This window comes from Pan troglodytes, chromosome 7, assembly GCF_028858775.2.
Source record: "Pan troglodytes isolate AG18354 chromosome 7, NHGRI_mPanTro3-v2.0_pri, whole genome shotgun sequence".
NCBI lineage: Eukaryota > Metazoa > Chordata > Mammalia > Primates > Hominidae > Pan > Pan troglodytes.
This window is the reverse complement of record NC_072405.2, coordinates 30,016,462-30,040,493: the sequence shown is the minus strand read 5'-3', so window position 1 is coordinate 30,040,493 and position 24,032 is coordinate 30,016,462. Positions and strand designations below refer to the sequence as shown.

General features: G+C 54.3%; 1 protein-coding gene across 5 annotated transcripts in view; it reads left to right on the top strand.

Moving 5' to 3' along the window:
- GFRA2 (GDNF family receptor alpha 2) overlaps positions 1-20,614 on the top strand; it is a 98,463-nt gene extending 77,849 nt beyond the window's left edge. For all 5 annotated transcript variants that reach the window (XM_016959184.4, XM_054657278.2, XM_063816903.1 and 2 more), the window contains 5 exons: positions 5,902-6,011; positions 6,820-6,960; positions 8,967-9,139; positions 17,814-17,867; positions 19,233-20,614. In XM_016959184.4, the coding sequence (XP_016814673.1) occupies positions 5,902-6,011; positions 6,820-6,960; positions 8,967-9,139; positions 17,814-17,867; positions 19,233-19,355 (601 nt within the window). In that variant the 3' untranslated portion in view covers positions 19,356-20,614. The remainder of the gene's footprint in view (positions 1-5,901; positions 6,012-6,819; positions 6,961-8,966; positions 9,140-17,813; positions 17,868-19,232) is intronic.
- Positions 20,615-24,032: the final 3,418 nt, after the last annotated feature.

Here is a 24,032-nt window from a genome sequence, read left to right as displayed (position 1 = left end):
GCATGGTGGCGCACACCTGTAATCCCAGCTATGGTGGGTGGGGTGGAGGTGCTGAGAATCACTTGAAACCGGGAGGTGGAGGCTGCAGTGAGCCGAGATCGAGCCACTGCACTCCAGCTTGGGCAACAGAGAAAGACTCCATCTCAAAAACAAAACAAAACAAAACAAAACAGAACAAAACAGAGTTGCCAGATCCAACAAATAAAAATATTGGATGCCCAGTTAAATAAATACTCTGGATAAAAAAGAAAAACTGTTTAGCATAAGTATTTCCCAGATATTATGTGGGACATACTTATGCTAAAAAAAGATATTCATTGTGTCTGAAATTCAAATGAACCTACACGTTCGTCGTTTAATATGGCAACCTTTTCATCCAACTGGGGGTCAAGTGTCTCTCTCTCTCTCTGTCTCCCTGTCTCCTGCTGCTGCTTTCCTGCAACTGAACAGGCTACAGCTGCCAAGGAAACACGCCCAGAGAGGGTTTGTGTTTTCCAGACAGATCCACCTGCTGCCCTGAGCTCACTTGGCAGACTTAGCTTGGTCGCAGCCGAGATGGACTTGGCTCCTCTTCATTTTGGTTCTCTTGCTGGCTCTCTGTTTTTTTCCTATCTGTTCCTCTCTCTCTTTCTCTCTGTCTCTCATGCCTTCTTTTATGCCATCTCTCTTACAAGGGATTTAAAAGGCAGGAACCTGCAAAGTGATAGGGCTGATCCAGGAAAAGTCTGTTCTCAGCAGCAAGACCAGAGTCCAGGAGTGACCTCCTGGTGTTGGAGGGAAGAGTGACGTTTGGTCTAGAGAAGGCAGAGAGATCACCAGCAGCCTTGTATTATGAAAAGCATAACATTTGCCTTGGAGAAGTTTGCCTAGCAGTGCTGGGGCGAGGGGTCATGGCTGGAGTGGGACAGTGTCCAGGGCTTGAAGGAAATTATACCACGTGGTCTCTGATGCTCGCAGAGGGAGCCCACTACTGTGGACTTGATCACACATGGAGGGGCAGAGAGAAACTTTAGCAATCAAAGGCCTCCTGGAGCCTTGGGCTTGGACTCTGTGTCCTCCTAAATAGCTCCATTTGTCACTTTATCTTGCCAAGGCTGCTGGACGCTGAGGATGGCGCAATGGAGGAACAGAAGGCTTAGCTGCTTCTCTTCACTTTGCCGTACGCTTTGCTGTCTGCCGGGCTCAGGCCTGTGTTCTCGCCCTCCCTTTGCTATGAATAGCTCTCCAAGGTCCTGGCACCAGCAATCAGGCCTGCTTTGAAAGAAGTAGGTCATAACCTCAGAGGAGTGAGGGGGTGCTCTTGTCAGTGGTCACCCGGGGGCCTAGCCAAGGGGCCCTGAGTGCCTTGCCCTGCTTCGAGGGCTGTGTGCCTCTTCCTGTGTCCCCAGCATGGCGTGGAGAAGGACAGTGGGGTCAGGAGGCCCTGGTTTCCAGCAGGCTGGGGTATGGTAGAACGGAAGAGCGAGAGGGAGCCCCGTCTCCTTGATGCGCTCACTTGCCCTGTGTGGGACCGAGATCCACCTTGCAGGATAAGTGGGTCTGTTTTTCCTTCTGTATCAGACACCAGGGAAAGCTGTTCCTGCTGTGCACTTGCAGTGGTAGGCACAGCGCTAGGCAGAGAAGGAAGATGAGGATGGTGCCTCCTCTCTCCATCGGGCGCCTGCCATTCCAAGCGCCCTCACGCATTGTCTCCTTAGCTCTCTGTCGCAGCCCAAGGCGAGAGGTTGGCAGGCGTGACTCTCCCTGTTTGTTCACTGGGGACACAGCCCCAGAGACATGACAGGCCAGCCCAAGGTCACACAGCCAGTGAGTGAGAGACCGAGCGTGGCCATGCGACAGATACCCACTCCTTCCCCCGTGGCTGGGTCTGCCCCTCTCCTCTTCCCTGAGGAGTCCCTCTGGCCAGCCCCACCTGGGTCTGGATGCTTTCACCTCTGTTTCCTGGCTGGCTTCCTCTACTCCCGCCTCTCTCCCTATGGCCCTGCTCTCCTTGTGGCCCGTCAGGGAAATATTTGGGATTTCCCAAAGGGCAAAGGAACAAGAAGCCATGTACTCCCCATTCATGCTGCTGTTCCTTCTCCAGCGTGTGGGGCTGGAGGCGTTTGAGAAGCTGCATGGATGGTGAGGCCAGTCGAGGTCCTGAGGGTTCCCAATGTCAGGGATGGGAGAACTGGCCTTGCGGGAGGGAAGCAAGGCTCCCTGTGCACTGGGTGGGAACTGGCATTGCCTGGGAGGCTCCCAGTACCTGCAGAGAGTGTGTGGGCCCTCTGGTCTGCTGTGGTGGGCAGTGTGCTCCCCCAGGGAGATAAGCAAGCAATGACCTCCCACTGCCTCAGTCCCTGGCCCCCAGGCACACTACCCCGGCCCCTTAGCTGGAGTTTCCTTTCTGATGTGGCGTCCATGCTTGCCATTCCCATCTTTTGTCTGTTAGCCACGCGGCAGGGCTCGATGTGTATTTGGAGAAAGGATGCATGGCTATCTACACCTGCCCAGGGGAGCAGCTGTGGAGGATATGGATGAGGAAATCAATGGAATCTGCCACTCTGAGAATGTGTGTTCTAGTTGGAAAAACCCAGTAGGGCAAAATCAGGAACTGCTCATGCAATGAATCTTTCAGTTGCCTGGTCCAGGCTATGTGTGTGTAGCTAGAATATGGAAATGGAAGAAATCCACACAGCTAGGTGGGAAGGGCTTCATGGGGAGGGACTGGTGGGTCAGGAGAGAGCTGGGCCTGATGCGCGATGGCCTGGCATTAGAATGGACTCTTGCATTAGAGCTAAGGCCTGGTGCTTGGTGCCCTTTGGTGGGGAGAGGATGGGAACCAGCGGCTTTGCTCATTATCCAGTGGCCTCCTTGTCCCACACCCTGAAGGAGCTAGGTCCTGCCTTTATCTTCTTGCCCACCTGCAGCCCACTCTGGTGTTCGGACCTGATCATATTCCCTTAGCTTCTTCTGGAGGGAGACATTTGGCCAAAGCAAACAGTGAAATCTTTGAAAGGGCTGCATTCGTTTCCTGGGGCCGCTGTAGCAAAGTACCACAAGCTGGGTGGCTTACAACAGAAGTTTATTCTTTCACTGTTCTGGAGGCCAGAAGTCTGAAATCAAGGTGTTGGCAGGGCCATGCCCTCTCTGAAGGCTGAAAGGGAGTCTGTTGCATGCCTTTCTCTTTCTCTTAGTTTCAGGCACTGCTGCAGCCCTGGGCATTCCTTGGCTTCTGGCTTCATCACTCCTATCTCTGCCTCTGCTGTCTCATGGCGTTCTTCCTGTGTGCCTATCTCTTCTCTTCTGATGAGGACACCAGTCATTGGATTTAGGGCCCACCCTAATCCACTGTGACCTCATCTTAACTTGATTACATCTGCAAAGATCTTATTTCCAAATAAGATCATGTTTATAGGTCCTGGGGATTAAAATTGCAACTTGTTTTGTGGGGGACATATAATTGAACTCAACAGATTTTGTCTCTAAATCCCATCTACCTGTTAAGAGTCTCTGTCCCCTCTCAAGCCACCTCTTGGATCTCTGGATGTCTGGGACATGAATGGAGACTCCCACCTTCCCCTCTCATAGCACTCTCTCTCATTTGCTGGTTGCGGAGGGGGATGGATGTGGGTTTTGACATCTAAGATGGAGTCGTCTCCTGCAGGGGTGAAGGATTGCTTGGAAATGCTCCTGCTGCTTGTTTTGAGGAAGCAGAGGGTGCATTTATGGGCAGAAGAGAAGGCAGGGATAACTGCAGATTTCCTCCTCATTTCCTGTGGAAGACATTGCTTTCCTGGGCTGCAGAATGATGGCTCTGGAAGGGCCTTCAAGGGCTCCAGGCCCTCCTGCCACACAGGAGCACTGGGGCCTGCCAGAAATGGCGCCCACCTTGTTGGAGCTCTAGACTTGAGTCTTGGCTCTGCTACTCAGTGACTCTGTGATCTTGGGGGCAAGGTTGTTTAGCTTCTCTGAGGCTCAACTTCTTCATCTATAAAATGGGATAATAATAACTGCTTGTCAGATCTCACGGAGCATTTGTGAGGGTTAAATGATAAAAGATGGATATGAAAGTACCTTTTAAACCATCGTTGTGGTAAAATACACATAACAGAAAATGCACCATGTAAGTGTATAAGTCAGTGGCATTAAGTATATTCACATGGTTCCGGAACCTTCACTGCCATCCATCTCCAGAACTTTTTAATCATCCCAAACTGTTAAAGTGCCGTTTAAAGTGCTAATTAGAGTACTTTTTATTCATTTGATACATAAGAAACTAGAGTCCCGGAGAAGCAGGGAACTTGGGCATGGTCTCCCAGTGAGTTAGGGCAGAGCTGAGCTGACTCTTGGTTTGGTACCCATGGCCTTCTCTTAGCCTGCAGGGGCCTGGGGCACATCCCAGGAGGGTTTCCTCCTCTCAGAACCATCCCTCAGGATCGCGGGGGCCTCCAGAGAAACGAATTTGTCCAGTGGTGGGACATACTCAGCCCGTGTCTGCATGGTGGGGGCCCCCTCAGCAGGCACCAGCACCTTCCGGTGGAAAGCCTGCATTCTCTCTCCTGTCTCAGGCTGGCTCAGTCCCTCTCAGCCTTCTGTCTGTCTCTCCTTCTACCTGTTCCTTTCTCAAATGGGACAGGGTTCCAGTGGAGAACCAGGGGAGCTGAACCTGTGGTGAACTCGGAGATGGCTTCATGAGGTGCTATATGTGCAAAGGATGTGGTCAAGGGATTTGGGTGACCTGGGTTCTGGTCCATCCTGCAGCTAGCTTGTCGAGTCACCATAGAATTCTCATGGAGTGCATGGCGACTGAAGTCCTACTTAGTTCCCATCATTGGGAAATGCCCGTGAACAGACCTTATTACTAGCTATTTGGAGCTGATGTGAGACATAGTTGATATGATACATGAGGGCTGTGTGTGTGGCAAAGGACACTCACCTGTAGAAGGTGATGATTGTCACTTGACATGGCAGAGGGGGAGCATCCTCCCCCAGCCCAGGCTGTTGGTAACATTCCTGGCCAGGGCCCAGGGCAGGAGGAAGAGGAAGGAATGGAGATGGCCATGCATATTAGACTTGGATTCCCCGTGTTCCATGGAACCTTCCATGTCTAGGTCTGGAGCTGAGGGCTGGGGACAGACCCAGCTCAGACACTGTCTGCCTTCAAGTGGCTCATGGCCCAGTGGGGAACATAGAGCTGTGCACAAGGAGTTTTGATGCAGTGTCATCGATGCTGACAGAGGGGAATGGGTGGCGGCGTGTTACCATCACCAGGGGAAGGGAAGGCCGCTTCTGCCTGGTGGGATTAGGGTAGGGGTAGAGGGATGGCAGAGGAGCCTTTGCTCTGGCTTAATGCAGAAGAGACCAGGGGAGGATGCCCGTGGCATGTCTCACCCAGGGAGACTCTTTTGCCTCCCTGGCCACTGGCTTCCTTGACCCTCAGATAGGTCCTATGAAGCATCTAGGGAAGGGACTAGTCACCTGTTTTGCTGGTGGGATTTTGCAGTGCCGGGTTGAAGGACTTGGGCAGGCTCATCCAGGACTGCAGCCTCTCAGAAGGTGGACCCAGCTTTCCTGCCTGGGGTCCAGGCATTCTCCACAAACCCACTCGGCTCCAGCCTAAAAGAGCCATTTAGAGCAGGCTGTTTCTGTGCCTTGAGGGGTCCTTTTTGTCAGCCAATGGCTGGGTTTTTCTTAAGCTTCACTATGTGCCTGTCTCTCCGGGAAGTCTCTGTCCTCAAGAAGCTCACAGATTGAGCCCCGGCAAAGACTTGGTTCCCCCAACTTTCCTCCCCTCCCTCTTCCTGGCTTCTTCCACCCTGGGAAGCTGCAGGGAGGAGATGCCACTGGCAGGACAGAGGAGACAGAAGGCAGCTAGAGTGAACCCCTGTTTTCTCTATTGCGTCTTCTACCCACCACCAGGTCCCGGCTGGCCGACTTCCATGCCAATTGTCGAGCCTCCTACCAGACGGTCACCAGCTGCCCTGCGGACAATTACCAGGCGTGTCTGGGCTCTTATGCTGGCATGATTGGTAAGCTCTTCCTGCACACCTGGGCTCTGTGGGTCCTTGCTGCCCCCATCTCAGCAGGGCAGGGGCCGCAGCCCAGCTCAGGGCCAGCTGGGGGAAACAGCCTGAGCCCGGCCTTCTCTGCAGCAGATTCAGAGAGAGCTGCGAGGGGAAACCAGGGGAAAGGCAGTTTTGTAACAAGGCGGAGGACCTAGCTCTTTATCATGGGGGAAGGAGGGCCCCAGGGGCCTCCTAAAGCTTTTGAAAAAAGAAGCAAAGGTAATATTTATTGCATGGTTCTGACATTCCAGGCTCTGCACTGAGCAGTTTACATGGACTGTCTTACTGAATTCTCCCAACAGCTCTTGCTAGCGGGGTGCTGATCATCTCCATTTTATAGATGAGGAAACTGAGGCTGTAGAGAAGTTGAGTGACTTGCACAGGCTCACCTCGCTGATAAATGTCGGCACTGGGGTCTGATCCCAGGATGTGAGCCTCATTCACCCTGATTTGAGAATGTTGGCTGCTTGTTGGTGAAGGAGAAAGCAAGGGCCCACACTCTGGGAGGGGCTCCAGGGCATCTTCTCTGCCTTCCTGGTGGCAAGGAGCCCAGTGTCCTCTATGCTGCTGGCCCCTCTGCCCCTGCTGAATATGGTCCCTGGGATAGTCATGCTCAGAGTTAGGAGTGTGGTTGGGATGGATGTGTGTTTTGGGGCCAGGTCAGAGGATGGGTACCACGCCTCTGCCCTGCTGTGCCTGGGGTTGGTCTGTGGGCCCAAGGGGAAGGCCCCACCGTACCTCTCTCCTCTCCCCCACCTTTCTTCCTGCCCAGGGTTTGACATGACACCTAACTATGTGGACTCCAGCCCCGCTGGCATCGTGGTGTCCCCCTGGTGCAGCTGTCGTGGCAGCGGGAACATGGAGGAGGAGTGTGAGAAGTTCCTCAGGGACTTCACCGAGAACCCATGCCTCCGTAAGTTCTGGATGTTCTCCCCAACCCCAGCAGCCCCTCCCACCCCTCCTGGAGTCTGTCCTAGCCATTCCCATCTCCTTCTGTGGGGATGGCTGGTGATGTAGATGAGGCTTCTCCGCCATGGGTGTTGCCCGTGGGGACCTTAGGTTTTGAGCTTTTGGAGATTCACACCAGAGCTGTCAGTAGGCCAGCCTCAGTTTATCACCAGAGGCCTTGAACCTATGTCAAGCCTGTTATTTGGTCTGGTCTGTTATTGGGACAGCTTCAGCCATTTTCCTTTGGAGACTGAGCCCTCTCATGAGGATCGCTGGCATCTGTCATGTCTCCCTTTAACGAGTTTATTTCCCCCTAGAATCGACTTCCTTTTCACATCGTCAAACTCCTAACCCAGAAGCCAGAGAGAGGTTAGCCACAGTCTAGCTCAGTCTGCCTTTGATCTTTCCAGCCCAGCACCCATTGCCATCCATGCCCACCTGAAGATTTCTTCCCCCTTTCCTTCCCTCCATGATTTATTCTGTCCATCTCTCCATCCTTCTGTTCCTCCCTCTCTGTGTGGCACTGGAGATTCAGGGATCCAAGTCTTTGAGGAGGTGCCTGATGGAGGTAGACTGAGAGGGGTCACTCATGATCACAGTGCAAGTGAGCTGCTCTGGGCGGGGGGTCTGCACAGGGTTCTTGAGGAGCTCAGGGTGGGGATGCCCAAGTCAGCCAGGAAGAGGGAGGCCCTGAAGTCTTCTTGGAGAATGTATCTGTGGATGGTTAGCTGGCCATCGGTCAGTTGAAGAGGCGGGGGCGCCTGCCAGTCCACCCTGGGCAGAGGTCCTGGGCTCCACAGAAGACCATGGCGGGTGGAGGGAACTGCCAATCATGTAGCCTTGCTACATAGCACTGAAGATGACCAGAGTGGCAAGAGTTATCTGGACAGGTAGATAGCATCCTTGTCATGCAGGGCCTTGCAGGCCTGAGGCATTTAGATCTTCTTGTCCGGCAGGGGTGACAGTGGTGCTGTGGGTGTTTGAAGGAATGTCAGCAAGGGTGTGAGATCAGATCAGCATTCCAGAAAGTGAATCTGCCTGTGTTGTGAGGCAGCGGGAGTCAGAGTGAATCAATTCCGACAGGTGACCTGACACAGAGAGGCCCATCAGAAGGCCATAGTAGCTGCTCACAGGGGCACACAGTGGTGGCTGTGAACCAGAGCAGTGGGAGGGGAACAGCGATGGGAGATGGGGTGGAGGGATCTTTAGGAGGTGAGCTCAGCGGGCTGCCAGCGCTTGTGCAGGGAGGCACCAAGGGTGACCCTCAGGATTCTGACATGGGGGACCTGGGTAGATAAGAGATGATACCTTCAAGGCTGCAATATGAGGGGTCAAAGGGAAAGGAGCGTTGACAAGGGTAGGAGGAGACGCCTAGCCCAGGCTTAGACATAACGAGTTTGAGATGTGTGTGGCTCGTGGAGGCGGAGATTTTCTGGGCACCTCTCTGGATGGTGTGGGAGGAGCAGAGGCCACCCAGGGAGAGCCTGTGATGTGGAGTGGGCAGAGGGCTGAATGTGGGACCCCTGCATGCCAGGGTGGGGAGCTGGGAACATCCGAGGAGGCACAGGGGCCGGAAGAGCCTGTGACTAGGGAGCTGGGGGTGAGGAGCTTTGGGAGGTGTGGCTGGTGGCACCATGCAGAGGAGGTGGCCCCCTCCTCCCCTAGGCTCCCCTGCATCCCACCCCCTTCTTTTTCTCCTTTTTTCTTCTGTGTTCCCCATCATGTACACTTCTTGCTATTCTGGCTTCTGTGTTTTTTAACCTCTCTCTTGCTATATTCTGTAGCTGTGAGACCTTTGTAGATATCTGAAAAAGAGGTTCAGCAGAGGGAATCTGGCTGTGCTATGCCCTGTCGTGGCTTCTGGACCATTCCAGGGAAGGGGCTGGTGAGGGTGAGGAGGGTGAGGAGCAGGGACAGGAGTGACGGACGTGGGTTCTGACTTCTCTGCATCTACCCTCACCCCCATCCCAGGGAACGCCATCCAGGCCTTTGGCAACGGCACGGATGTGAACGTGTCCCCAAAAGGCCCTTCGTTCCAGGCCACCCAGGCCCCTCGGGTGGAGAAGACGCCTTCTTTGCCAGATGACCTCAGTGACAGTACCAGCTTGGGGACCAGTGTCATCACCACCTGCACGTCTGTCCAGGTGAGGGTGTGTGGCTGAGGCGTGGGGGGAGCACCATGGCACCGGAAGTGGCATGGGAAATGACTCAGCTGAGGCCAGGGAGGGAGGGTCCTCCCTTTCGATCAGGGACCCCAGAGGCAGGGAGGAGCTGCCGGGGGTCATTCTTCACCAGTTCCTTTATTTGGGCATTCATCTTGCAAGTGTTAAACCCCTGTTACATCACAGTGTTATACCTGCTTTGCAGGCTGTAGGGTCTGAAGAACAGGCAGTGGGGCACAGCCTCGGTGCAGGTGCAGGGGTAACAAGTCCTGGCTGTGTGTGGGGCAGTGAGGCACCCGTCTAAGTGGGGCAGCAGGCTCCTAGGGTTAACAGTGCACATCCACAGTGCCAGGATGCAGGCTTGACCAGGGACGCAGGCTTGACCAGGGACTCAGCCTGGCGGGGTTTCAAGTCCCTCCTGGGCACCCATTGCAGAAGTGCGTGTGCCTGTTCTGGCTATGGAAGTCCTCCCCTTCTCTTTCTGCTTCCTTCCCCCTCCCTTGTGGGCTCCCCTGCTCAGGAGCAGCTGACCTCCAAATGCCCTCCTGGCGACTGGGTGGGGAGCTCTTCCATGTCCTGCTCCCTCCACTTAGCTCCCCTCCTGATTGGAGCTGAGGTGCTGTTGTCACCCTTGGGCAGCTCCTAATGACACTGGGCATGCTTGAGTGGCTGCGAGCAGGGGGCTCGGGGTCCTGCTCTGCAGACAATCGCTCAATTTCATGCTAGAGCGGCGGGCAGCTCAGCCAGTCGGGGCTGTGCCATCTGTCAGGTCCTCCAGACCCTACCAGCCTCCTGCATGCACCCTTCATCCTGAGCCTCTTGGACCGGCCCATCTGGGGAGAGGCTGACTCGGCAGGACGCTGGCAACCTTCCCAGGACTCCCACTGTGGTTCCTTGTGGTCATAAGGTCCAAAGCCGTGGCTTTGGGAACCCCACCCAGCGCCCTTCACCATCAGCTCTGATGATTCTGAGGCCCATTTAATTCTTTTTCTTCTGCAGTTTGCCGAGCCATCAGTTGCTTGGTTTCTTGTAGCCCCAGCCTGGTTTTCTGTGGTCTCACCATCGGGGGCCTGCTCAAATCTTGGTTTGATCTCAGTGGAGATACGGGTGATCTGTATGTGACATGATACATGCGAAAGTGCTTGGTCAATGGAGGAATGCTGCACGAATGTTAGGCGTTACAAATCCGGGGGCTGGGGAGGCTGCCTGGCAGGTGGCTGGAGGCCTACAGACTAAGTCAGTCTGGGCAGGACAGCTGAGAGAGCCTCCCAGGAGGAAAGGAGGAGAAATAGACCCTCCAAAGGGGTCCAACCTCTACCACTCTCCAGGCTTCTTCTCAGAGAAATGGAAGAGGAAGGGCCTCTGATTCAGTTTTAATTACAATGTTTTTATTTTTTATTTTTTATTTTTTGAGACGGAGTCTTGCAGTCTCGCCCAGGCTGGAGTGCAGTGGCGCGATCTCGGCTCACTGCAAGCTCCACCTCTTGGGTTCACGCCATTCTCCAGCCTCAGCCTCCCGAGAAGCTGGGACTACAGGCTCCCGCCAACATGCCCAGCTAATATTTTTTATTTTTAGTAGAGACGGGGTTTCACCGCGTTAGCCAGGATGGTCTCGGTCTCCTGAGCTTGTGATCCACCCGCCTCGGCCTCCCAAAGTGCTGGGATTACAGGCGTGAGCCCCCGCGCCCGGCACAATGTTTTTAATGAGCGCCTGCTATCCCATGCTGGGAGCTGGAAGTGTCGAGTGAATAAGCCCTCGCCCCTGCCTTTGGCTTGCCTGGCGCTGGCATGGGTGCCTCCCCTCCTTCCCAGCCCACATCTGTCCCCTGTCTCTCAGCTCCCCTAGCTTGGACCATCTCTGATTGAGTGGCTTTGTGGTGGCCCTTGTGGGGTTGTAGGGTGTTAGGGGCACCCATAGCTATAGAAGGGAGTCCCTGAGTGATCACAGGGACAGAGAGCTGAGCCTGGATGGGAGGAAGGGTGGGGGGAGCCTGTACACCCTAGATACACCCTAGAGAGAGAGGCAAGGTTATTTTGCTGATATCTGTCCTCCTCTGTCCTTCCTTCTTCCTTGGGGGAAGGCTTAGGGAACCCCAGAGATGGTAGCCAGTTGGGTCCCTACGTGGGTATCTGTATGTCAGGACTTGAAAGACCCTCCAAGATCTTCCTAAACCCAAGCCACCAGAGGCCTGGTGACGACAGCAGCATGTCCACAGCCCCACAGCCAGTTGGCAGTCGAGAAGGGCCAGGAACCCTGCCTCCTGGCCACCTTCTGGTTCCTCCTCCTCCAAATCTGCTCCCCACAAAGGACTTTCCCACGGTGGGAGTGGGGCTGTTCAGTGGGGCTGTGGGAGTCTTGGACGCCACCACAGTAGAGCCAGGAGCCCCCTCCCAGTTGGCCCTGTGGCCGATGTCTTAGGTCCTACTCTCAGAAGTGTCTCCTTCAGGCTTTGGCCCCCTTTCTGGGCAGCCCTGCCTCCCTGGGGCTCTATGGACCTTGGAGAGGCCTGATAGGGTCTGCAGAATGGTCTCTCCTGGGGCCTTCTGGCCCGGCCCATGTATATTAAATATATACCTTGTCTGAATTCCCTTGCCCTTCTCTCCATCCCACTGGGCTCTAGAGCAGGGAACCTGAGTGTCAGGTCAGTCTTGGACACCTGCAGGATGGGTGAGCTACCTGCTGGTCTGCACTTGGCCGTTCCTCTGAGTAAGACGTCTCTCCTTGTCCACTCCTCTCCACCTGGTGCGTCCTACCCTGATGTCACCTCTTGGGAATGCCTTCTCCGATTCCGTCCACACCAGGTTGCCTTCCGCCTGCTCTGGGCTCCTGCTTTGCGTGTTCATGGCCCCATCGTGATGTGTTCTCCTCTCCCCTGCTGGGCCAGGGCCCCCAGAGGCCATAGTGGCATCTCACCCTCCTGCGTCACCCTGCGTAGCTGGGTGCACAGTGCCTGGCATGGAATGGGTGCTTTGTTCAGGTGGAAGGAGAGACCCCTGTGTCCCCAGTTCATTGGATTCATTGAAACTCCCTGCTGTCCTAGAGGATGGGCTCTGTGTGTTTCAGTGCCCGCAGCTCTCTTCCTTCTCCTAGGTGCCCTCTGTGCGCAGGACTGGGAAGCTGCAGAGGTGAAAATGCTTTTCTATTGAAGGTGTAGGAAGGTTTGTTAGAGACTCGTGGTCTTATGATGGGGCCTGGACCAGGGCAGTGCAGTGAGGGCTGCAGGGAGACGGGCGATGGTTGGTGCTTTCCTGGCCATGGCCTGCTGTTCTCCCTGACACTCCCTTGGGGCTACTCTGGGCCCAGAATGCCAATTTGTAGGACCCCTTCAGATCAGCTGGAGTCCCACCTTTCCCAGCACCAGGGAGCCCTGCAACATACCATCTCCTTTGCTTCCCCGTCTCCACCTGCCCACCTGTGATTTGGACTGCCAGTCACATCTTGGGCAAATTAAAAATGAGTTTTGAGAGACTGCCCCAAGGCCCCCTCACTGCATGCCTGCAGCCGACTCTGCAGCCAGCGGCCACCTCTCTCTCCTCCCTCCTCCTGTCTGCTCCTGGATGGGTCTCATACCCAGCACACAGACCTGTGGACCTCAGAGCATGGGACTGAGAGACCTGTCAGTGCATTCATTCATTGACTCAACAGAAATTCTTACTGCACGTCACTACATCCCAGGCACCGAGGCTAACAAGCCTCATGGGCCAGGACCGTGGTCCCGGTGCTGGAGGATTGACAGGATGAAGCTCACATGGCTATGAGGGAGAAGGTGATTGGTGCACCTGCTGCGTGCGGGACTGGTAGAGGGTGATGGGGTCCAGAAGAGGGAGAGAGTGTGTTGACTGGGAGTGGAGGCCAAGGACCCGTGGGCATAACAGTGCCTGCTGCTAGGCCTGAAAAGAATCGGGAGAATGGGTGTGGGCAGGCTGCCCCAGGTGAATCAGCAGCGGAGCCGAGGCACAGAGTCAGGACAGCACAGAGTGCTGAGTGGGGGTCTGCTGTGCTGAGTGGGGGTCTACTATACTGAGTGGGGGTCTGCTGTGCTGAGCGGGGGTCTGCTGTGCCTGGTTTTACAAATGAAGTGTTACACACTTCACAACCACACCCTGTCTCCATTGTCTTCTGTCACAGGCAGCACTGAGTTGTCGTGATGGAGACAGTGTGAGAGGTGTGAGTTACTGGGGATGGTCCAGGTCAGGGAGGAAGGCCAGGAGCGCTGACATTTAGGGGCGGGGCCAGGGCCAGAAGCAGGGAGTGCAGGAGAGCCACGGCTTCAGCCGGCAGGACAACACTGGACTAGCGCCTGGGCCAGACCAGCGAGGCTCTGGGAATGCCGGCCCGCGCTTCGGGGGTAGGCAGGAGGTGGGCAAGGAAGAGGAGGAAGACAATGATTTCCTTCTCGCTTCCTGGGCAACAGAGCATCCCTGGGAGAAAGCTATGGAAGGATGAAGCATGCCTTTCCCACTGTCCTTCTTCTTTCTGCATCCTTCCCCCAGTGCCATCTGCAAGGGCCAGTTCTTTGATGCTTCTGGGGCACCCACAGCGCAGCCCTCAGGGGTCAGCTCTTCCCACAGTCCCTGTGCTGCCTCCATGGTGGAGGATTTGCTGTTAGCAGCCTTGTGTCCTGCCATCCTTGCAGCCTAGGCCTGTGTGCTTTTGGACTGGAGCCACAGATGCCTCTAGGGGATGAGAAGCTCTGGGTAGGGATGGAGTAAGCTCCAGGCTATTTCCCTAGACCCACAGGCAGCCTTCTCTCCCCTCTGTGTATTCGTCTACTGTGAAGATGGTTGTATTAGTCTGTTCTCACGCTGCTAATAAAGACATACCTGAGACTGGGTAATTCATAAAGGAACGAGGCTTAGTGGACTCACAGTTCCACATGGCCGGGGAGGCCTCACAATCATGGCAGAAGATGAAGAGCAAAGGGACGTCTTACATGGTGACTGGGAAAGAGAGAGCGTGTGCAGGGGAATTCCCATCTATAAAACCATCAGATCTCATGGGACTTACTCACTACCACGAGAACAGCATGGAAGAGACCCACGCCCATGATTCAGTTATCTCCCACCGGTTCCCTCCCACAACACATGGGAATCATAGGAGCTACAATTCAAGATGAGATTTGGGTGGGGACACAGCCAAACCATATCAGTGGTTATGTGCGAGTTTATTTCTCTATTAGAGTATGAGCCCCTGGAGGGCAGGGAGGCACTGAATTTGAGACACTGGTGGTTTTGGCATCAGAGGTGGTCTCTCTTTCTCTCTGCCCCTCCCGCCACTAGGTGCCACCTTCAGGAAAGGTCAGCTGCTGGGCAACACTCCCACCCAAGGGCCCTGTCGCCCCTGGCAGAGACCACACCTTGGGGCAGATGTCCCTTGGGACTGGCCCAGGGAGGTGTTTCACTGTCCCCTGATAATCAGCATCAGATGAGAGGGTACGGTGGTTGTCCTCAGCCCTCTTGCCTCCCCTTTTATTCTCTCCCCTGCCCTCTGTTGCCTCCTTCCTCTATTTCTTCCCTCTGTCTTCTGTTCCTCTGTCCCCTCCCCTCATGCTATCTTTCTCCCTCAGCTTCCTCCCCTTACCATGCCCTCCCCTCCCCTTTCCGTTTGTCCCCTCTCCCTCTCCTCTGTCCCCTCCCCTCTCCTCTGTCCCTTCCCCTCTCCCTCTGTCCTCTCCCCCTTCTCTCCCCTCCCCTCTCCTCTGTCCCTTCCCCTTTCCTCTGGCCCCTCCCCTCTCCTGTGCCCCCTCCCCTCTCCTCTGTCCCTTCCCCTCCCCTCTGTTCCCTCCCTCGTCCTCTGTCCCCTCCTCTCCTGTGTCCCCTCCCCCCTCCTCTGTCCCCTTACCCTCTGTCCCCTCCCCTCTCCTCTGTCCCTTCCCCTCTCCTCTGTCCCTTCCCCTCTGCCTCTGTCCCCTTCCCCTTCTCTCCCCTCCCCTCTCCTCTGTCCCTTCCCCTTTCCTCTGTCCCTTCCCCTCTGCCTCTGTCCCCTTCCCCTTCTCTCCCCTCCCATCTCCTCTGTCCCTTCCCCTTTCCTCTGTCCCTTCCCCTCTGCCTCTGTCCCCTTCCCCTTCCCTCCCCTCTCCTCTGTCCCTTCCCCTTTCCTCTGTCCCATCCCCCCTCCTCTGTCCCCTTCCCTCTCCTCTGTCTCCTCCCCTCTCCTCTGTCCCTTCATCTCTCCCTCTGTCCCCTCTCTCTTCTCTCCCCTGCCCTCTCCTTTGTCCCTTCCCCTTTCCTCTGTCCCCTCCCCCTTCCTCTGTCCCCTTCCCTCTACTATGTCCCCCCTCCTCTCACTCTGTCCCCTCCCCCTCTTCCTCTTTCCTGTTTCCCTTTCTCTGCTTCTCCCTTCACCTGGTTTCCTCTCTTCCTTCCACCCCTTTCTTCACTCTCCTCTTCTCTGTCATTTTTCCTGTGTATTACTTGCCAGTGTCGCCTCCACTCTATCCTATTTAAGAGGAACTTGTCAAGTTCTGCTCACTCCAAGGAGCAAAGTCCAGTTGCAGGCCCCCTTTGCTCTCTGGAGCGTCGGCCTTTAGATCCTCTCTCTCCACACCTGGCCAAGCTCCCAGGCCAGGGAAAATGCACTTGGTGTGTGCCGGTTCCTTTGCCAGCTGCTCTGCATGGGCTGACCTTGGGTGTAACCCTGCAGAGTATCTAGGTCCGGGGCTCCCCTGAGAGCAGCACCCACAGCCACAGCACATTGTGCAGGCCCCACCCTGGGGCCCTTCTTGTCGGTTGTTTTCTCAAGCCTTATTTTGTTAAGCAGTAGACTATTATCCAAACAATTTTATGCGTACCTCCAATATACAAGTAAGCTAAGACTCCAGTATACAAAACAGCTAAGACTCCAATATACAAAACAAATAAAAATAGAGCTGTTTTGGTGGATGGGGGTGAGGATCTTGAGTGCAGGGGGCTTCTGCCTCTGTGATTCCCCGTGGGATCCACTGGTTTAGTGAGGAAAGGGGAGGGGACAGAGGAGAGGGGAGACGACAGAGGGAGAGGGAGAGGGGAGGGGAGAAAGAGGGAAAGGGGACACAGGGAGAGGGGAGGGGACAGGAAAGGAGGAGGGGACAGAGGAGGGGGAGGGGAGAGAGGGGGGAGAGGACACAGGAGATGGGGAGGGGACAAAGGAGAGGGCTCCCAATGGTTTAGTGAGCTCTGTTGGGGGTAGGGATGTAGGGATAAGACATGGACTCCCAGGAAGGGTGGGGACTGGCCTGCTACACTTGAAACAATGAGAGTAGGAAGTGACGCTGGGTGTCCGTAGGTGTCAGGCCACAGGCACAGACTCCAACAAGCCATAGGATGTCACAAGTAGGGACTGAGGTGACTGAGCAAGGATTGGCCAAGGGACTTGGGAGGACAGATGCGAGGCCATGATGACAGCACAGCCTCTGAGGGGGTGGGCGTGTTCTTTTTCCCTGACACCCTTCCCCGTGGCCTCACAGTCTTAGCTGGAACAGCACCAAGTCCTGGGGAGTGGAGTCCAGGCCTTGGGTCTGGAAGAGTTGTCGAGCACGTGCCCTTCTGCAGAGGGCAACAGCTGGGGAGTTGGCTGGGCATCACCTTGGCACCTGGGGACACTCCTGGTTCCATTCTTGCTGTGCTAATCATCACCGTGGTCCTATCTCCACCATTGGCAGTGACTCTACTCTTGGCCAGGGTCTCCATGTGACAGCTGGGGTCTTGTTTAGCTGACCAGATGCCCTGGGTGGTAGATTGCCTGTGATGTCCAAGGGGTTATTGATACTTCTGGCCGAGGGCAGTGATTGCGGCATAATTTCTTGGGCTTCCCAGTTGCTTTTGGTAGCCAGAACTTCCCTGGAAGTGCCTGGGAACAAGCCATTTGAATCCTGGATGAAAGCGCTGCATCCCCAGCTGGTTCCCATGGATCTCCATTACAGTGATGATAACAGAGGGCCGTTCATCATGTGCGCCGTCTGGCCCTGCATCCAGGTGGCCACACCAGGGTAGACAATCTTGGAATCATTACCAAGGCAGCCTTTCTCGTCCCTCACCTTGCCCACAGTGTTCCCAGGTGTGCACATCCGTGTAGGACAGAAATGGTCTGGTGCAGTTCCAGATATCCACCTAATGGACCAGTGGCAGACATCACTAATCAATCATGCCTCTCTTCCCCTCAAGCCCAGATGAATGCTCATGATCTTTTTATATAGAGCCCTCCATCAGCCATGGCAAATTAACAGGAGTTGGCTCTTGGAGGCCGTTTATGATCTGTGGCATTCATTCATTCATTCATGGGTGCAGGCATCTAGTGAAACATTTGTTGAGTTGTTGTTATGAACCAGACACTGCTCAGTGTAAGGAAAAGAAGACATGGTCCCTGCCCAAGAGTTGCGCTGAGTATGTGGACAGACATGCGAATGGCTGATGACTATATAATGCCGCTAGTTGGGAGCAGAGTCAGAACTCTGTTCTCCAGGAGCCAGAGGAGTCGGGTCCTAATTGCTGAGGGTGTCAGAGAAGGACAGAAGCATTTTGTGCTGGGTGGAATTGAGCTACCCTCTTCACCGTGTGCGCTGGCTGTGCTTAGCGGAGCCAACAGTGCATGGCGGGGCCTCATCGAAGTCTCTGGACAAAGCCCAGCCAGGAACAACAGCCTGGTGACTCGTCCTGACTGGCACCTTCTCTCTCGCAGGAGCAGGGGCTGAAGGCCAACAACTCCAAAGAGTTAAGCATGTGCTTCACAGAGGTGAGTTGGGGGCAGAGTGGGGATGGGCGCAGAAGGCTGGGCCGGGAGGGGCGGCATTTCCCCGGCGAGCCTCAGATCCAGCGCCCTCAAATCTCATCGCATGGGCTGGGCCAGCTGAGCTTCTGGACCAGGGTGGGCACTTACTCTGCTGGGGTGGGGTGGGGGAGTGCGAAGGCTGCATCCAGGGCCCCTGGCTCTCTCCTTGGGGAGAGACAAATGGCTGCTCTGAGCAGAGGCCCTCCCATGCCTTCCTTACTCTCTAAGACAATTGTGTCGACCACCTGCTCGGCACTGTTGCTGTGATATTTAGGAGGCACAGAAGTGGAAACAGACACAGTTCTTCCCTTGAAGAAACCCCCAGTATAGGAAATATATACATACATATAAAAATATATCTCTCTCTCATATATATATGTTTATATATATTTATAAATATTTATATATGGCATATATATATATATGTCATATATATGACGTATATATATATATGACTTATAGACCCAAGATAGTAACTTAGATGAGAAGAAAAGGCAGTGTGAGACCTCACAGAAGAAAGAGAAACTCAGACAAAGATGTTCAGGGAGGGCTTCATGGAGGAGTGGGGATTGGAAGAAATTGAGAAACAGGGCGAATGTGGGCTCCCTTGTCTCCCCTCCCCTCCCCTTCCTCTCTCCTTCCCCTTCCCTTCCTCTCTGCTTCCCCTCCCCTTCCTCTCTGCTTCCCCTCCCCTTCCTCTCTCCTTCCCCTCCCCTTCCTCTCTCCTTCCCCTCCCCTTCCTCTCTCCTTCCCCTCCCCTTCCTCTCTCCTTCCCCTCCCCTTCCTCTCTCCTTCCCCTCCCCTTCCTCTCTCCTTCCCCTCCCCTTTCTCTCTTCTTCCCTTCCCCTTCCTCTCCCCTTCCGTTCCCCTTCCTCTCCCCTTCCCTTTCCTCTCTCCTTCCCCTTCCCTTCCTCTCTCCTTCCCCTCTCCTTCCTCTCTCCTTCCCCTCTCCTTCCTCTCTCCTCTCCTTCTTGTTCTCTCCTCCTTCTTCAGCTCTTTATACCATCTGCCTCCTCACTGGGACGCAGGTCCTCAGCCCTGATGCAGGGAGGAGTAGCCTGTTATCCTGGTGACCACTGCCCTCCTCTCCAAACCCCAGGGCTTGTGACCAGAAGGGACAAAGCATTCCCTTCTGCTCCTGCCTGGGCCAGGTCCGGGAGAGTCAGTGCTCCCTTCAGAGTGCAAAGGAGGGTCCCTGTGGGTGGAAGAGGACAGGGGCTTGAGGTGTCCAGTTCCTGAGTCCGTTTCTCTGCCTGGTCCCAGGCCTCCTGACTGTTTTCTTTGTTTTCATTCTCTTTGTTCCTGATTCTTCTCCTGCTGTGGACTCAGCTCACGACAAATATCATCCCAGGGAGTAACAAGGTGATCAAACCTAACTCAGGCCCCAGCAGAGCCAGACCGTCGGCTGCCTTGACCGTGCTGTCTGTCCTGATGCTGAAACTGGCCTTGTAGGCTGTGGGAACCGAGTCAGAAGATTTTTGAAAGCTACGCAGACAAGAACAGCCGCCTGACGAAATGGAAACACACACAGACACACACACACCTTGCAAAAAAAAATTGTTTTTCCCACCTTGTCGCTGAACCTGTCTCCTCCCAGGTTTCTTCTCTGGAGAAGTTTTTGTAAACCAAACAGACAAGCAGGCAGGCAGCCTGAGAGCTGGCCCAGGGGTCCCCTGGCAGGGGAAACTCTGGTGCCGAGGAGGGCACGAGGCTCTAGAAATGCCCTTCACTTTCTCCTGGTGTTTTTCTCTCTGGACCCTTCTGAAGCGGAGACCGGACAAGAGCCTGCAGCGGAAGGGACTCTGGGCTGTGCCTGAGGCTGGCTGGGGGCAGGACAACACAGCTGCTTCCCCAGGCTGCTCACTCTGGGGACCTGCTGGGGGCTGGCAGAGGGCATCGGTCAGCGGGGCAGCGGGGCTGGCCATGAGGGTCCACCTTCAGCCCTTTGGCTTCAAGGATGGAGATGGTTTTGCCCTCCCTCTCTGCCCTCGGGTGGGGCTGGTGGATCTGCAGCTGGTGTGGGAACTTCCCCACGGATGGCGGTGGAGGGGGTTAGCACCACGCTGGGCTCCCCCTGACTGTAGCACGGAGTGGTGGGGCTGGGGGCCAGCTCCAGGAGGGCTTGAGAGCTCAGCCTGCCTGGGAGAGCCCTTGTGGCGAGGCATTAAAACTTGGGCACCAGCTTCTTTCTTGGTGGCAGAAATTTTGAAGTCAGAGAGAAATGGTCCTTTGTTGGCTTCTTTGCTTTCTCGTGGGTCCTTTGGCAGGTCTCCCTTTGGGGAGAGGGAGAGGAGAGACCACAGCCGGGTGTGTGTCTGCAGCACCGTGGTCCCTCAAGCTCTCCTGCTGTCTTCTCCCTCCTCCTCCTTTCCCCTTTCTCTTTCCTAATTTCCTAGACATACGTCAACTGTATGTACATACCGGGGCTCCTCTCCCAACATATATGTATATACACATCCATATACATATATTGTGTGGTTTCCCCTTTCTTTCCTTTTTTTAAGCAACAAAACTATGGAAATAGTACCCCAACAGATGAGCGAAAATGTATTATTGTAAAGTTTATTTTTTTTAATACTGTTGTCTATAATGGGGAAAAAGGACATTGGCCCCGCAGTGCCCTGCTCCAGTCAGCCTGGCTGGGCTCTGGTGGGGGCTCCTGATCCGTATCCACGCTTAACCAAGGCTCCAATAAACGTGCTAGGAAGCAAGCTGCCTCTGCCTCGGTCCCGTGGGGTTTTGCCCCCATTTTGTTCTTGGTCCAGTGTTACCTGCGAAAGTGGAGCTCCCAGTGGGCTGGGGAAATGTGTGTCTGTGTGTGTGCCTGTGTGCATGTGTGTGCATCCATGTGTCTCACCCATGTGTCCACATTGTGTGTAGATGGAGCTCTCTTAGGAGCTGGTTTGACACTGGGGGCGGGATCTGAGGGTCCCCGCTGTGCTGAGCCTGGTGGGCTGTTCTGTTCCCTCCTTGCTCACTTCTCCAGTTGGCACAAATGCCTGTGGCTCCCAGGCTGGAAGAGAATGCAGTGGACGTGGATGTGGTGGGGAGCGACAGCTTGGCATCACACGTTGGGAATGTTTTATTGTCAGGCTGTCTGGGTGGCCCTGTTAGTCTTACATAGAGCAAAGTGGTATGTCCCTCTGGGACTCCTGGCTTATTTGAGATGTGTGATTGTGAGTGCAGTGACCTGGCCTTTTGGGTCCCACCAGAGAAGAAGGAGATGACTGTGCATGTTCTGGGGTCATGGTCTGAAATCATAAGTATTTTTTGGGTCTCCCTCTATTCCTTCCTTTCCTGTTTCTCCGTTTGCTACCCAGGCCCCACTTGGACACTAGGCCTGCCATAGTCTCCAAGAGAGATTCTCCCCAGAGAGGACCAGGAGGATGCCTGCTGGCCAAGTGTGTGTGTGTCCATGTATGTGAGCATGTGTACATGTGTGTGCGGTCATGTGCAGGCTCGCACATGTTCACGTGCACGTGTGAATATATACCCATGGCAGGAGGGAGAATGGAAGACTGGCAGGCAAGAAGATGTTTCTACTGTCAGCCTGGCCTTCAGGGCTGCATGTGAGCCCATCCCATTTCAATTGGACAACAGGATGCAGTTTTCCCGTCTCCCAATCGCAGGTCCCCTCAATGGCTTTTGCTTCTGGTTGTATATGTGTGAGCAGCATCCGTTCACAGCGTTTATCACTGTGGTGTATTGCCTTCCAGCCTCTGCATGGAAGGGGTGCAGTGAGCCAGCCAGGTCTCTGTCCAGCCATTGCGGGTAGACGTGGTCATGGCATCCACTTAGGAATCCATGTTCTTTGCAAACAGCAAAGACCATTTAACTTAAAAAGTACTTTACTGGAAGCCTATGGGAGAAGGTGGCTCATGGAATTTGTGGGAGGTGGGGGGACCAGGGGAGGCGAGGGCAGGGACTAGAGGGCATCTGAGGGGCTGGAAGGCAGGATGTACAGGGTCAGCATTCTGCTGCCAACCATTGCCCATCTGGCTGAACTGGGCCTTGTGCCTGCCCTCTGCCATACTTGAGTGTGAGAGAGAGGATATATATGTCATGTCTGGTATCCCTAATAGGAGGTAAGCCCTTAGGCTACATCATGGGGGAGAGAAAATTTCCCAAGAGGAAATTGAGGTGTCATTATGAAGGAGGAGTGGATACCAGCTAGCTTTACTCTGCCCTCAAATGTCTCCCTATCCAAGTATCAAATGGCTGAAATTTTACCATTAGGTATTCATTCCTTTGGTTGAGATGATTCCTATTTGTGATTCTCTCAAAATATGCAAATCGAACTAGAAGAATAAATTGTTGCTATGTTAATGTTAGTTAATTTAATGGTGTGAATGAATTCTAGTAACATTAAGACATTTGAGTCTAGACATTGAAATTGGGGTTGAGGGACCAAAAACAGGAAGTGAATCACAGAAAGTTTGGTAGGGACCACCAGAGATAGATTTTTTTTTTTTTTTTTTTGAGATAGTCACACTCTCACCCAGGTTGAAGTGCAGTGGTGTGATCTCGGCTCACTGCAGCCTCTGTCTCCTAGGTTCGAGCGATTCTCGTGCCTCAGCCTCCCAAGTAGCTGGGATTACAGGTGTGTGCCACTATGCTTGGCTAATTTTTTTTTTTTTTTGTATTTTTAGTATAGAGACAAGGTTTCGCCATGTTGGCCCGGCTGGTCTCAAACTCCTGACCTCAAGTAATCTGCCTGCCTTGGCCTCCCAAAGTGCTGGGATTATAGGCGTTAGCCCCCAAGCTCAGCCACCAGAGACTGATTTTTAGATTTTCTTAGAGTTGCTGTGGGAGACTGCAGCCACATGCAATCCAGGGCCCTGTGCCTTTACCCCCGAGTCAGCAAAGTGTATAAAATTAGCTTTTTTTTGCCACCAGCGCCCTGAGGATTCCTGATCAGGGGCATGCCTCTATCTGCAAGTCTGGCTCACTCCGTTTTCTAGGCTCTGATACCTTGTCAAGTGTGAAGTCATATAGGTGGCCAATTCAGAAGCTCAGGATTGAGTGAGCAGTGCCGCAGGTCCCATGTTGACCCACGGTGGTCCTCACAGCAGGGCGCCTACCTGGTATCAAGACCAAACACAGGGTCGTCACCTTAGTTCCTGGCACCCCAGGCCCTGCCTTTGCTATCGGCTTGGCACACAGGTTTCCCAGAACTGGGCTCAGCACTGCATTTGCTAGTCCTGCCCTGACGGGGATGCTTAGGCCATGGAGGTGCCCTGCTGTTTCCCACAGACCTTCCTGATGGTGGTCCCAGGCCTGCCAGGATGGACACCTTTGGCCAATCTGGACTTTCGCCTATGACTCGCCTGCTCACTGAGGAGCCCACCGGGTCTCTGGTTTAGCCTCCCAGTGTCGGCTGCCTGCTGGTTCCTGCCTCTGAGGGTCTCATAGCCCATCTGCTATGGCTTCACTTCATGCCAAAGGGGCTTGTGTGTGTGTGTGCGTGTGTGTGTGTGTGTGCGCACACACCCATGGCTTCACTTCTGCCAAAGGGGCTTTGTGTGAATGTGCATGCACCGATGGCTTCACTTCATGCTGAAGGGGCGTGTGTGTGTGTGTGTGTGTGTGTGTGTGTGCATCCACACATATGCACCTGTCTCTAGTTCCCAGCCACAGACCGTTGAATGCCTAAGATGAAGACTTTCCTTTACTCATGAAGATTGAAGCCCCAGTGTTCCCTGCCAGCTGGAGAAATTCTTTACCAGCATTTTCTAATCTGTGAAGTGAGTTTAAATTGGGCTGCCCCTCCCAAGTATGCTGAGACTGGTCACTTACTGCATATTTTTAAAAATTTGTGTATTTATTTAAATATTTTTATTATTATTTTTTGAGACAGGGTCTCATTCTGTTGCCCAGGCTGGAGTGTAGTGGTGTGATCATAGCTCACTGCAACCTCAGGCTCCTGGGTTCAAGTGATCCTCTCACCCTAGACTCCTAAGTAGTTGGAACTACAGGTGTGTGCCACCACACCCTATTCATTTTATTATTTGGTAGAGATGGAATCCCACTATGTTGCCCAGGCTGATCCTAATTGTCTGGCCTCAAGGGATCCCCTGCTTCAGTCTCCCAAAATCTGAAATTACAGGTGTGACCCACCCATGCTCCTGG